The sequence below is a fragment of the Ambystoma mexicanum genome, chromosome 7p (genome assembly GCF_040938575.1).
Source record: "Ambystoma mexicanum isolate Mex_15411 chromosome 7p, UKY_AmexF1_1, whole genome shotgun sequence".
In the NCBI taxonomy this organism is placed as follows: Eukaryota; Metazoa; Chordata; class Amphibia; order Caudata; family Ambystomatidae; genus Ambystoma; species Ambystoma mexicanum.
In genome coordinates, this window is record NC_090939.1 from 260,499,402 (window position 1) to 260,514,309 (window position 14,908).

General features: G+C 50.3%; 1 protein-coding gene across 4 annotated transcripts in view; it reads right to left on the reverse strand.

The window, feature by feature from the left end:
- IL10RB (interleukin 10 receptor subunit beta) overlaps positions 1-14,908 on the reverse strand; it is a 472,792-nt gene that overhangs the window by 144,970 nt on the left and 312,914 nt on the right. For all 4 annotated transcript variants that reach the window (XM_069636303.1, XM_069636302.1, XM_069636301.1 and 1 more), the window contains one exon: positions 14,708-14,858. In XM_069636303.1, the coding sequence (XP_069492404.1) occupies positions 14,708-14,858 (151 nt within the window). The remainder of the gene's footprint in view (positions 1-14,707; positions 14,859-14,908) is intronic.

Here is a 14,908-nt window from a genome sequence, read left to right on the forward strand (position 1 = left end):
GTCGAGCACATCATCTGAAGATGCAATGCGAGCATAGGGTAGCTCCCAAAAAAAAAACGGTGCTCAAAAAACAAGGTCCAACATATACAAGTCACATTTCCTGTAACAATCGATCTCTTCCCATTCCAGGGGGGTTGCCCTGATAGTATTGTTCCAATCAAGAGGGCTGTCTGAGATGGTTACTTATGCCTCAGGCTGTTTTCCCATATTTATCAAAAAATGGCAGCCACAGGGCCTCGATGTTAGATTTGGATTCATCGATCAGGTGGGTTAAATACTCCATTTCATAGATTGCCCGTGTTTTCGCTACCCACTCCCCCTCCCCGGGAGGTCGGGGTGATTTCAATTTTTGGGCCGAGCAGCATCTAGCCGCAACTAGCATGACCTGCAACATGTGGTCGTGTTTCACCTTGGGGCCCCCCTCAACTTCAATGCCGAACAACACCAGCCAGGGGGACGGAGTTCTCACCATTCCATCTACACCTCTTATCCATGACAGGACCTCACTCCAGTAGGTTTGTGCCACCTGGCACTTCCACCACATATGGACATAGTCCCCCTTTTCAACGTGGCATTTCCAGCAGTGGGGATCGTAACCTTTTCTCATTCTGGCTATCCTCTGTGGGGGGCAGTGCCATCTGTGTATCAACTTCAGGGCCTGGTGGCCGTATTGGGGTGCAGTTGTGGAACGGTGTTCCTGCCTACAGATCTTGGTCCATCTTTTTTCCGTTATGTGGGTGCCTAGGTCCTTCCCCCATTGTACTTGGGAAGATGGGGGGTCCCGTGGGGTAGAGAACAGCAAAAAATTATAAAGCCGCAATATCACCCCCTTGGTACCTTTGTGTGTTATGAGGAATTTCTCAAAATCGGTTAGGTCCCGCCTAAGCGTGTCTCCCCATCTGCTCTCAGTAAGGGCACCCTTAAGCTGTAAATATCGGAAGGGGGAGAGGTTGGGGAGGCCCAGGGCGTCCTTCAGGTCACCAAGAGATATAAACACCCCATCCACCCAAAGCTGTCCGGCCCTACAAAGACCCACCTCGTACCATTGCTGGAAGGCTAATGGTTCGTTGATCCCCTCCCAAAGTCGAGGAGCCCAGATGCAGCTCAAAGGTGAGGGCCATGTTGTGAGGCATTTTAGGTAACCCCCTTCCTTCCATATGGACCACAGCACTCCCAACACTGGATGTTTCGGAACCCTCCTCGGAATAGATGTCTTGGGGACCCATAGCCACTCGTCCAATGTGACCGGCGAAAAGTGTGTGTTATCCAATCAAATGGTCAACAAGGACGCACAATTGTGACGCCTTATAATAAGTGTTTAGATCAGGGAAATTAACTCCACCCTCGTCTTTGGGTCTTGTGGGAGTGTCATAAGCAATCCTGTGGGATTTGCCGGCCCATAGATAACGGAGAAGGGCCCGCTTGATCGCTAGGAGGAATGAGTTCGGTATCTGGGTTGGCAGCATTTGAAACAGGTATAAGAATTTGGGGAGGATTACCATTTTGATGGGAGTTGAGGCGAGCCATCCATGAGAGGCCGGATTTTTGACCAGCGTCCCAGGTCGTGTTTAATCAACCTCCATAGGGGTGGGTAATTTACCTTGAAGAGATCCTCTAGGTCTGATGGAATTTGGATGCCCAGACGAGAGAGTCCCTCTGTTTGTTTACAAAACGGAAGGTTATCGATGTATTGTCTCTCGGTCGCGTTGAGCTGGCCTGCCGGGAAAGCCACTGATTTATCTACGTTGACCTTATAGCCTGCCAGGGAACCATATCGCTCTGGACTATTCAACACCTCTGGGACTGATTGGGATGGTTTAGAGAGGTCGGCAAACAAGGTTATTTTGTAGTCAGTTCCCCCTATTTTAACACCTTGGATCTGATCGTTAGTCCTGATTGCTATAGCCCAAGGTTCCATCACCAGAGCGTATATGAGGGGAGACACTGGGCATCCCTGTCTTGCACCTCTCTCTAAGGGAAAGGACTCCGACTCTCCTCCGTTGACCACCACTTTAGCGGAAGGCCGGGAGTAAAGGGCCGTCATCCATCCCGCCACCTGGGTCCCATCCCCAAGGACGACAGAACCCCCTCCATGAAAGCCCAGCTCAACCTGTCAAACGCCTTCTCCGCGTCTAGAGACAGGAGAAGGGCGCCGTCAGATTTCACTCCGTTTGAGCTCAGTATGTGCAGGGTTTTGCGCATGCTGTCTGCTCCCTGTCTGTTCACTACAAAGCCTACCTGATCGGGATGGATCATTCGGGGGAGACACCTTTCTAGACGTGTCGGCAGGATCCTGGTGAAGATCTTGGCATCTGTGTTCAGGAGCGAGATGGGCCTATATGAGCCACACTCCGCTGGGTCTCTGCCCGGCTTAGGGATTACTGTGATTATGGCCTGCAGGAATGTCGGTGGAATGGTTTCTAAGGTTTTGATTTGGTTAAATAATTTGGTTAGTGGTTGGGTTAGTTCGGACTGGAATTGTTTTTAGAATTCCGCTGTGTACCCATCTTCCCCCGGGGTCTTGCCTATTTTAAGCTTTTTGATGGCCTCTTCCACCTCTTCCTCTGTTATCTCCTTGTCCAGTGTCTCCCTCTCTAGATCTATGACCTTGGGTAGGGAGTAGTCCTCGAGATATTTCTGAATTGCATCTAGTGATTCGCCCTCTTGTTTAGTGTAGAGGGCCTTATAGAAGGCTGCGAATGATTCGGCTATGTGTTCAGTTTTTATCTGGACGTTACCCGTCCTGTCCTTGACCTTCTCTATGTGTCTGCCCGCCCTGTTTCCACTCAGCCTATCTGCCAGAAGAGTTCCAACCCTGTCCCCCCTCTCATAGTATCTCTGCTTCGTCTACCTCATTTTTTTTAACTACCTCTCCAATCAGGATTGTATGCAGGGCTTGTCTCTTCTCTCTCATTTCACTCAGGAGGTCTTCGCTGTCTATGTTTCCCTTGGTGAGCTGTGCCCTCATGGCCCGCAGGTCTTCCTGGATTTTGGATTCTATCAGGGCCCTCTTTCGCTTCTTGCTCGAAGCCTCTGCGATGAGGAGACCCCTGAAGGTGGCCTTCGCTGCCTCCCAAACTGTGACCATTGGGACTTCCCCTGTGTCGTTTGATAAGAAGAAGGCTTCTATTTCGTTCCTTAGGGATTCCCTAAACACCTGGTCCCTCATGAGGGTGTCGTTACAGCGCCACCTCCGTGATTTCGCGGTGGCTTTCAAACACCATTCCATAACAAGAAGTTCATGATCTGACCAGGTCACAGGTTCAACCGTAGGGTTTCCAACCTCTCACCCTCCTTCCTCCGACACCAGCGCCAAGTCGATACTGGTATATGTTTGGTGGGGAGGGGAGAAGAACGTGTAGCCCCCAGGGGTTTGCCAGCATTTGCGCCATACATCAACCCAGTAGTACTCTTGTAGGCGGTCCCTCAAGGCGAGATTATCTTTTGTAGGGGCTTTTGGTCCCGTCCCTTTGGCCGACCACCAGTCAAGATGGGGGTCTGTAATGAGATTGAAGTCTCCGCCCAGGATTGTGGCTCCCTCGGCCCACCCGTCCATGACCCCAAGAACCTTGTGTATAAACTTGACTTGGCCGGCGTTGGGCACGTACAGGGTGGCTAGTGTGACTTGTGTGCCCTGGGCTGATCCCTTGATCGCAAGAAATCTGCCTCCATAGCCCCTTTTCGTCTCTACATCGGTGAGATGCAGCGATTTACCCAAGAGGATACCCACTCCCTCCTTCTTTGAGTATTTGTGCGAGGCCCAGAAGTTTATGCCTATCTCCTTTCCTTTAATCGTCGACTCGGCCCCCCTTCTATAGTGGGTTTCTTGTAGGAAGAGGGTCAGTAATTTCTGTTTGCGGGATAGGTTACTTGTGAGGACCGCTTGTTTTGCGAGGAGAGTTGAGACCCTTAACGTTGAGCGTACCGATGTGACCGTCAACCATGGTCATCGCTATCCTTGCCTGTGACGCCTCAGTGAGTGCCCCTGTTATCATCCGTGGACTTGAACCCCAGAACCATGGCATGGCATTCCCTATTTCTTTCCCCTGGCCCCTCCCCCTCCTCTCCCCAGTTCCCCATTTCCCTTACCCATTGTGTTAGGCATCCGTCTCCCTCGCCCGACATACATCAGGTTTAGTCAACGAACCACCAGGGCCGCTGCCCGGGCCCCGAGAGAGAAATAGTGTGGATCGTACCCTGCAGGTTATACCTATGGGAACATTTCACAGGTTTAGTCGGAGTCCAATCCCTCCACAAGACCTCCCCCGACCCAGCCCTCTCTATTCCCGCTGCGTGACTTGTGTCTCATAGGGGCTGGGCCCAGCCGTGACCTAGCTTCCAGTGTGAATTGGGGGGGGGTTTGAAGGTCTCGGGGGCCGCACCTGGCCATCTTCCGACAACAGAGAACAACACCACTCTGTGTTTCAGACAGGTGGGACCCGAAACCTTCAATCATCAATTTCGGCATAAGCCTCGCCAACCGTGGCAACATCACAATACAACATACCGCGCCCCCCAACATGGAGGAGCCCATGAGGGCCCTGCAGACGAATGCAATACAATACAACAACATCACATTTCTTAACTTTCACGGGGGGCGAGTGAGCGAGTGAACCACAACAGATCGGCACTGCATTCCTTTTCTTTCCTCCTCTATCCCATAGTCAAGCCGGTCCTCCACCACCCTCCGAGGGATGCCTAGTTTTTCGGAATTTCCGGGTGCCCTTCACTTTGTGCTTCCCCTGGCTGAGGTCAGGGCCCCGCAGGGCACGGCTCGGGGCCCCGTCAGATCTGTCGTTCTCCCCTGAGGGCCCCGGGGGGGCCCCGATCAGTTTGTTGATGCCTCTTTGGATGTCCTCTTCTGTAACGAGCTAAAAGTTTTCCCCTTGCCATTCAAAAGATAGGTAGAATGGGTGTCCCCAGCGGTACCGGACTCCCTTCTCCTGCAGCCACCTAGTGATTGGACCACATTTTTTCCTCATTTGTAGCGTGAGGGCGGATAGGTCTTGGTAGATTGCCACCCTGGAGTTGTCGTATTGTATATCTCTTAGGGTTCTAGCTCTTTCAAGTATTTTCGCTTTGTCTCTGTAATAGTGGAACTTCGCAAGCACGGAGCGTGGGCCCCTACCGCCTCCGCCAGCTCGATGAACCCTATCAATCAGGATGGTTTCTCCGGAGTCAGTTCCCAAGACAATCCTAATGATCTCCTGCACTTTGCCCTCCAGGCCGGTCTGGGTCTCCCCCTCCGTCAGGCCGAAGAATCGCAGGTTACATCTCCGTTCACGATTTTCCATGTCGTCCACTTTGAGGCGGAGCTCTCCCTCGCGCCGCTGCATCTCTTTAAACCTTGCCTCCATCTGAGCCTCCAAGAAGTCGGTGGATGCCTGGTTATTCTCTACCCCCTCCATTCTGTCCTTCAACGTGGATGCCTTGGTGGTGAGGTCGGCCAGCTTGGCTCCCATATCCGTTCTCTTCCCCCTAATTTCGTCCAGGATTGTCTGGATATTGTTCTGCATGGTGTTCATGTCGGGGGTTGGCGTGGGTGGGGAGTTGATCTCCATCTCTGGTTTTCGGGGAGTGAACTGGTATCTTGCCAGGGTTTCTTTCCAATTCATGGGGTGTCTCCACCTCTAGATCTTCGTGGTTTCCCAATGTTCCTCGGGGCCTCCCGAGAGGCTCGGGGGGACAGTCCCCCGGATTCCGTACCAACTCCGATGAGGTGTGGTGGTTAGGACGGGCGGGTCGGGCCCCAACCCCCCCCCCGACAGCCACTACTCCGACGTGGGGCCGATGGGTGCGTTCAAAGGTCACCGGGGTGGTAGTCGCTGTGGATGGCAAGTAGTAGGCTCCTAAATAGGGCGGTGAACCCCACAAGGGGCCCGGCACTCCACAGAGGGGCCCGGGCGCGCTCCCGCGTCGGCCCGGGCCTGTTAGGTGTAGGTTTCTGAGGGATGTGTTGCGGCAGCAGTCGGGGGGAGTCCTTATGGTGGTTGTTGCGAAGATGTTCCCCACCACCGGGGGGGGGGAAAGGAAGGGGCCCGGGCGTGCTCCCGCGACGGCCCGGGTCGAGAAACACAGACGTGTGTGTGGCAAGCTGGGTCCTGGCTGTGGAGGCCCGGGGTGTACTGTCCTCCAAAACCGCCACCGCAGGGGCCGAAAGCGGGCTTGTCGGGGGGGCACCCCCGTGGACGAGGGCCCGGTCTCCGAGGGGCTCCCACGGGCTTTCAGTGATGCCGGCAGAGGCGCGGGGTGTCGATTCCTCAGATTGATCACGGCGCAGCGCCCATCTGTGGGGAGGAGGGGCCCGGCCATGGAGCTTCAACTTGTTTGCGGCGTGGGCCTAGAGGGGGAGAGGGGGAGCGCAGAAACTCCGAGTCAAATATCTCGGGGACCCAGGCACCTCCAAGGCTCGGGAAGGTATGGCCGGAGTCCCCAGGAGTTCCCCCACCTGGATTCAGCCTTTGTGGGAGGATAACGTTCCTTTTATCGCGGTTTACTCCACAAATCTCTCGGGGCCTTGGGGGAGCCGAACGATCAGGCACCCATCACGCCTGCGCCCCCTGGTGGCCTCCAATGTCACCTATTTTACATTCTAAAAATCATTATTTATGACCAAAAGCACATCCCAGGTCTACGTCCTTGGTAACGTTGTTAAACCGTACAGCATAACTGGAAAACAAGGGTTATGCAGGGGACGTTTCGGCAGAACATCAATTACACTGCCTTCGTCAGGACCCCAAGGGAGATGGAGCTTAAATGGGGTAGCTAAAAAATCCCCAAATGAGTTGTCACTGCAATGTTGTCAGCAACATGTAAGTGCTCCTGTCTTTCATATATTGATCCACAACCAATAATGTCACTGAATGGTAAATACAGGCATGTTTTTGAATGTCCTTCTATTCTAGATATCCAAGGATGGAAACCAAACTCTTAGGTGGAGAGGCTCGATATTAATGTAGTTTGGATAATCACAGATTGCGTATCACGAACAGAGCACTGCTGCGTCACCCAGACGCAGGTGCCAGTACATGGCTCACCCAGGGGCCTGCACATAAAGCGGCCACGCGCCTCAACGAGCAGGTCTCTGACACAAATGATCAAAATGATCCAATCAGTGGAGAGATTTTAGGGCTGGAGCGATGTGGTCCCTGGGCCTGAGGCCAAGGATAAGTCTTGCAGCCCTATTCTGGATTAGCTGGAGGGGTTGTAGAGAGGAAGAGGGTAGCTTAAGGGAGAGGCTATTGCAGTAGTCTAACTGGTAGAGTACCAGAGCTCTAGAGACATTGAGCTTATGGTGCAAAGTGAGGAAAGGAAGGATTCCTTTGAGAAAGTGAAGTTGAAAGTGGGCCTTCTTGGCAAGGTCCTGGATGTAAGGGAGCAAGGAAAGAGAAGAGTCGAAGATGACTACAAGGTTTTTGGCTTCAGATGAAGGAGAAGGGGGAAAACCACAGAGCATGGCCAGAGTGGGGGGAAGAAAGAGGGAACAGGAGTCCCAATGGCAAGGATCTCAGTCTTGCTTGCATATGGGGATGGAGTGGATGACGTGTCAAATGCAGAGGAGAGGTCAAGTAGAATGAGAACTGCTGGAGAGTTAGAGTCAAGAGATGCAAGCAGTTCTTCATGGGTGTTCAGAAGAGCAGTTTCCATGCCTCTGGATGCTAGGAATCAAGATTGATGGTCATGTAGGCAACTAACAAGCTCAGTGTCTGGGTCAGTTGGGGGAAGACCAGCTTCTCCAAGAGTTTCCCAAGGAAGGGGGTGATAGAGATGGGGCGGTAGTTAGCCGGACAAGACAGGTCTGCAGAAGGTTTTTTCAGGAGGGGGCACACAAGAGAGTGCTTGAGGGAGGAAGGGAAGGATCCAGTAGCAAAAGAGTGATTGCAGATTGCAGAAATCAGAGAGAGCATGGTCAAGAGAGCCAATATTGTCCTTAATGGTTCTGGAAGAACAGGGGGAGACCTGTTTGGAGGAGACCTTCATAGACCTGACAACTCCAGTGACCACACCAGGTGTGATAGGAGAGAAAAGCAGAGGGGGGGTGGGAGGCCATAGGAGGCAGGGAAGCGGGTTAAGGGGAGTGGGAAAAGGAAGCAAGGGTGCTCAGGATGACCTGAGATTTTGCAGTGAAGTGGGTGGCCAGGGCATTGCAGAGGGCCTTGGAGGGAAGAGGTGAGGTGGCAACTCTGGAAGGCTTGGCTAGTTCCTTGCAAATTTTAAAGAGTTCAGCCACGTTGTTGGATGCACCAGAGACATGAGCCTGGACGTGGGCCCTTTTCTTGGAGCAAATGGAGAGTCAGTATTGCCTTTGGGGAAGGTGACAGGCCAGTTTGTCAGAGGGTGAGCCTGAGGTTTGCCACTTCCGTTCCGCAGCCCTGCACTTGCATTTCAGGGCTGCAAGTTCAGAGCCGTACCAGGTGTTACGCTTGGAGGCATGTTTCAGGCAGATCCTCATGACTGGGGCAAGAATGTTAATAGTATCAGTGATGGCCAGATGGAGGTTGCTGAGAGCAGAGTCAGAGGTAGAGTCTGCAGAGGGGGGCTCGGGGGTGAAGGTAGATGCAAAGGCAGCAGCTGACACTCGTTTCATTGCATGGATGTTCGTGAACGAGGTTGGCAGGGCTGGGGGAGGTGCGGTCAAATGGCAGAGAGGGCCCATATGAGAGAAGAGGCGGGAATGGTCTGACCAGGAGAGTGGGGTGGTGAGCAGGTAGGAGAGCAAGATATCATTGTGGATGATGGCATCGAGAGTGTGTCCAGCGGAGTGGGTAGGACCAGATGGGAGAATAGAGAGGGAGAGAAAGGTGAGGAGGTCACTGAAGAGAGTGGATGCAATGATTGAGGAGTGATGGTGTATGTTAAAGTCACCCAGGAGAAGGAGTTTAGAGGTGGATGTGAGGAAAGAAGATGAGAAATCAGCCCATTCAGAGAAGATCAGGGTAGTAGAGTCAGGTGGCCTGTAGATATTGGCAATGGTCAGGGATAAAGTGGGAGAGATGACCAGCTTGCAGATCAGGCTCTTGAAGGAAGAGTAGGGCAAAGAGTACTTCATATCTAGCGCTACCATTAATGGGTGAAGAGGAGAGAGAGTGGAGATAAGATGAGTAGTCCAGATATCTGAAGAGGGGACAGAAAAGAGTATATCAGTGAAAATGTGTCTGGAAATTGCGCTGACATAGGTGTCTGCAATGGGTAGGCCAGGGTTAATGGTCAGGGTGCCTTTTTTAAGTGTTTGTCTTCCAGACTTTGTTAGAGAGGGAGGATAGCTGATAGTTTAGCGGTTAGAATAGTTTGGGGAAATGGTGAGTGCCATAGGGGGCAGCAGAGGATATGATGGAGGATAGCAGAAGGACTGCACAGCACAGCATGAGCACATGGACACCCGTTGATCTAGTAGCCAAACGAAGCAAGAAAACAGATGCAATGGAAACACTTTAGTACCAGAAATGGGGTGAAGTGTAGTTAGAAAACAACAGCATTCCAATTACCAAAAGCACAGCAAAACAATAAAAAAATGGGCTGAAGTGATGTTAAAAAAACACCAGAATTTGAATTACCAAAAGCACACCTAAAGAAAATGGGGGTGAACACAAGCACAGAAATGCATCAAGGAGAAAGGATCAAATTAGGATTGAAAGGCAGAATGGCAAAGGCACACCCAGGTTCGAACGGCTGTGTGAGTTAGTAAAAGGCAAAACAATGTCCAGGACAAGACTCACAAGTGTTCATGGCTGGAGAACAGTGTTGCAGAGCACAAGTTCATGGGGGCGTAGGTCATGGAGCTTGAGGTGCTGTGGGGGATCCGGTTGAGGGGGTGGGGGCATTCCAAGCCCTCCCAGGCCCAGACAGGGGCCTTAGTGGTGGGCCTAGGGTAGCGGACCAGCTCAGCATTCCAGCTTGCTGAATGGCTTTATGTGGCCATGGGCTGGCCAATCACAGTCACTGTCGGGCTTGCAGGAGAGGCACTCCTGGAGGACAGATTGTATCAGCCATCTTAGAGTGGAAGCCCCAGCACTGTGGTTAAAGCCAAGCAGGGCGAACAACACAATTTTACTACAAACTGCAGCTTTGCACCAGAGATGCAATATCACAAACAATATCAGCGGGCCCCTGGGGAATTTAGAAGATGAATGTGGCAAAAGATCAAAAAGCACCACGAGCGCACCGCACACTGCAGGCACCCCAAGCCCAATGGGGTTTACCTGCAGATTAGGTGTTTTTCGATGTTAAAGACTCCTTTGATGTTGTCTCGTGACGAGGAGGCTCGCCAGTGTTCCTGGAAGTCCCTTAATGCAGGCTACAATCTCCTGGGTGATGTCAAATTACGACACAATTTTAGGAAGGAATGACGGGTGAGTGTGTAAGACTACTTTGTCACGATGAAAAGTTGTAAACAGCTCGTCAGCAGCTAGAGCCTGTATCTCGCTTATTCTCCTGGTTGAGGTAACTGCTACCAGAAATGCAGCCTTCCGGGACAACAGCCTGATGTTAGCAGAGGCCGTTGGCTTAAATGGTTTGTGGCACAACACTGTTAGGGCCACGTTTAGATCTCATTTGGGGTGTTGAGGGTTGACTGTTGGAAACAAATGGCGAAGACGATCAACGTGCTGCTTTACCACTGGGTTTGTGATCGAGACACATTGATCGTCTGACTTTAGATAGGTGCCACGCGCAGACAAATAAGTTCTGCAAGTTTCAGGCTCATTTCATGAAGCAGCCAGATCATAAACGAATGAGAGGACATCGTCTAATGAAGCAGGAATCTTGTGCTTCTCCAGAGACCAGTGACAGAATCTTAGCCACATGCTTTTATGCTGTGTCCTGGTGGAATCCTTTCGAACTGCTTGCAGAATTTGCATGTTCTTGCTTGGCAGCCCTAGATGAGCCAGAGACCCGACCTCAGGTACTAGGTACAAGTTCAGTGATTGTGAGGAGGGGTGATGAATCTTCCCCTCCTCCATCAACAATAGGTCCTGGCGAAATGGTGTATATAATGGGTTTCCTCAGATAGGTTCACCAGATTTGAACCAGAACCAGAACCTGGCTAGCTACCATGGTAGAACTATTATGAATGAATAGCAATCTTTTACTGGAATTTGTTCAGAGCCCGATGTACAGGTGGAACAGGAGGTAAAGCATAAGCTGTCATTCCGTCCTATGGAATCTCCAGAGCACCTCAGACAGAACCTTCTCCCTTTTCTTCCCTGGATGCATATACAGGACAGTGGTTATTTAGATTGGAAGCAAAAAGATCCACTTGAGGGTATCCCCACCGACAGAACTGATTTTTCACCACTTGAGGGTGAAATTGACACTTGAGGTTGGCTTCTGCTAGACATCTCAGGTGACCTGCTTCCGTGTTTGACTCTCCAGGTAGGTGGACTGCCTGAAGCCATATACTTTGGTCAACAGCACATTCACACATTTCCAGGGTCAGACGAACAAGAGGAGTAGTCTTTGCTCTCCCGTGTTTGTTGATGTAGAACATCAAGACGGAATTGCCCATCCTTATTGATACCGTCTTGCCCTGAATATTGGGGAGAAAGGCATTCAACGCCATAAAAATGGCCTTCAGGTCCAGGTAGTTGATATGCTGGATGCAGTTCTCCCCCCACCCACAGATCAAAGAATTGAAGATTGTTCGGTGTACCCCACCAGCCCAGGAGCGATGGGTCTGTTGTAATCACCACCTGGGGGGTAGGGAATGAAGACAATAAGACTTCCTCTGTTTGAAGAAGTCGATATCGAATATCAATTATTTTATTATTAGGTTTTACCGAATGAGGTTTAACCCAGATCTTTCTTGCCTCCGCTAGGACATCTTTTTAAAGCTTATCCCATTTTTTTCCAACGTTTATCCAACGTCTTAATGGATTGGACCCCTGCTAGCACGCCTCTCTCTGAAGGTGGGGGGTTGAGGACAAAGATTTTAGGGAATAACATCAGGTCCATGAGCCTGTCATGAAAGGTTGTGGCTGACTCCGGGATCTCCTCTCCCTCCTCGGTTAGATCAGAATCTCCAGAGTTCTTAAGGTCCAGTGCTGGAAAAGGATCTTGGACAGGTGGAACAATGGGAGGCTCTGGAGCCTGCGGCAACAGTGGAGGAGGTTGTAGCTCCATTGGGGGTAGGAGGAGAGGAGGGTTAGGGATTTCAGGAACTTTAGGAATTATCTCATTGAAAATGCCCTTGAAATACTCCATCAGAGGATCCAAATGCATTAATTCAGACTGGTGTCGGTCTCTGCTGTTGATGACTACTCCTCCGAGACGGTGCAGGCCTGGACCATTATCCTGTGGAGAATGGTTGCCAAGTTTGCCTAGACATCCATGGATCCACATAATGCAGCATAGCCGAGGTGAGTGGTCGTAAGCACATCCGAGTATGGGCGGACCACTCCACTTGAGGGGTGAAGAGCTCACTATCTAAAGAAGCTCTGGGAAAAGACCTCTCCCAATGACGCACTTGGAGTGGCGCTGATGATGCTGTAGCAGTCATAGAGGGTGGAATACCTGAGGGAACTGGCTCCATTTTGGTCTATGACATGACTGAAGAGGTCCTTGTGGGTTGGACCCTGTCGATTTTAGCCTCTGTACATAGAATCTTGGCTGTGCCGGTATAAAATTTAGCCCTTGTTGAGGGACCCTCTGGGGTAGCCCCAGTGTACTTAGCCCTGGCTCGGAAGCCTCAGGAGTGCCAAAAAGAAGATTATCACTGCTTGAGAGAACTTCAGAGTAGTCCCTAGTTGTTATGCAAGCTGGAATACACTAACCAGAAATTGTGTCGGGACCGAAGCAGTACATAGTAAGCGGCTCCCTGAAACCCCTTACCCTCTGGCATGACAAAAAACAGCTAGTAGCTGCAAGGAAACCCCATGGGGAAGAGAAACCCCGATGACAGGTTCCTCGAAACTCCCATGCAGCGGGGCCAGAGTTTATACCGATCCCGCGGCACAAGCAGAGCGGGATCAATCAGTGGATGTAGAGGAAGGTGGGGTGTCACAAAGAAGCAGGCAACAGAAGGAGCACTGAAGGGAACACACAGGACCAAAACATGCAGAATATCAGGCAGGGAAAGACAAGTAGTATTCAGAAAGTAGTGCAAGGAAGGGACAAACTTACTAAAGCGTCAGTGCTAATGGAGTAGCAACGAGTTGGATTCCGAGTCCCTGCAGCCTCTTGTTAGTTCTGTTTTCAGAAACTTCCGTAGCTTGACAACAATCGCAATACATTGCATTGAAAACACTAGATGGCTGCTCTGAGGAATAGAAACCATATTGGGAGTCCGCTGCACAGGAAAAAGGAGCCACAGGGTGAGCGTTTCCAACAGTGCCACACAGACCATCATCTGCAATGGCTCATGACACTGGTAGCATCAGCCCCCGGTGGAACCTCGATTTTGTCAGAACTGGTTTTAGCCCTTCTTGAGTGAACCATGGATGGGCCTCTGGTAGATTTAAACCAGACGGGGTACCTCCGCCTTGCTGCTGCCAAGCTTAGCCCTTCCAGCTTGGAAGAGCCTTGTTTCATGTTGTTTGTGTTTGTACCTTCTTGTTTGGTAGTGCCCTTATGCCTTTGGGACCTTTCCGCGTTTTATAAATAAAATAAAATACATTTAAATTCAAATGTGATAGGACAATTAAGCAAGATTAAAACAATGAAATTAATGTTTACGCCGGCAATGCTTTTCTCATGTTTATATCATCTGGGGGGTGAACCTCCACTGATGGCTACTGGGTAGCACCCTGACATGTATGGCATGGCTCAAATGGTGTATTGTACTTTAACATTTCAGTTGTAAGGGATTTCTTTAAGCCTTTTTAAACCCACCAAAATGTTGCTGGTGTTTGCTACACATGTCCCAATACTCCAACCACAAGGCAGTCAGACTATACTGCACTGGTGATACCTAAGAACTGGGAAAAAGCGATCCAGTTGTCTGCAGCCTTGAGAGCTGTCTGTTTTGGTTTGATAAAGTTATGTATAAAGCATCACGACCCTGAAAACTCACCCCTATACACTGGGGGAACCTGTGGACATTTGTGGGTCACTTTTGGGGATATTCACATGTGTGTTAAAGAGATAAAGTTGCTTAAACCAGATGTCAGTGTGAAATTATCAACCCATTGAATGGTTAGTCACAACAAGTCTCAGGAGGATAGCTCAGCGGCAACGTTCTAGCCTTGGAAGCAAGACAAGGCGGAGCAACACAGTCCCCGGGTCCGCGCTTAGCAACCTCTGGGTATTAAGCGCGTTACAAGTAACCTATCATATCATAACATAACACCCGATAAGTAGGGCAAGCACTATCAACAAATACCACATTAACCCCATACAGCAAGAGACATGTGAGCCAAACTACCAAGTGATCAACAAAGGTGAAATGAATACTGTTCTGACATAAGTGTGCACCGACAAAGTCATGTAAAATAGCAACTGTTATTAATGAAGAACTAATTCAGTTATTTTATTTGTGAAGTATCTGAAAAACTGGCACAGATTCTTTGAGGAAGTGATACATGAATGATGGTACTCATTCTAGTGCATTCAACAGCTTTGATCCTGGGGAAGTGGGCATGAGCCACACCTATTTGTGGATTTCCAAGTGGACTATTCATTTGGTGAGATTGTTTCTGCATTTTGTGAGATTGTTTCTGCTAGCATTAATTAAAACACAGGGATCAAACAATTAAGAAGCCACTTATGTTTTTACCATCATCAGATGTTGTCTCACAAACCACAGGGCTCAGTTCTCCAATTTTCCCATGATCAGGAGACCCTGCTTGCACTTGGACACAGTAAGAAGTCCAGGGCTCCAGGTTAGATAACATCACAAAGGTCTGTTCTGCAGTCACATAGGAAACCTGTAAGATGAACATACAACATTCAAATTATTACTTCTCCATTAACATAT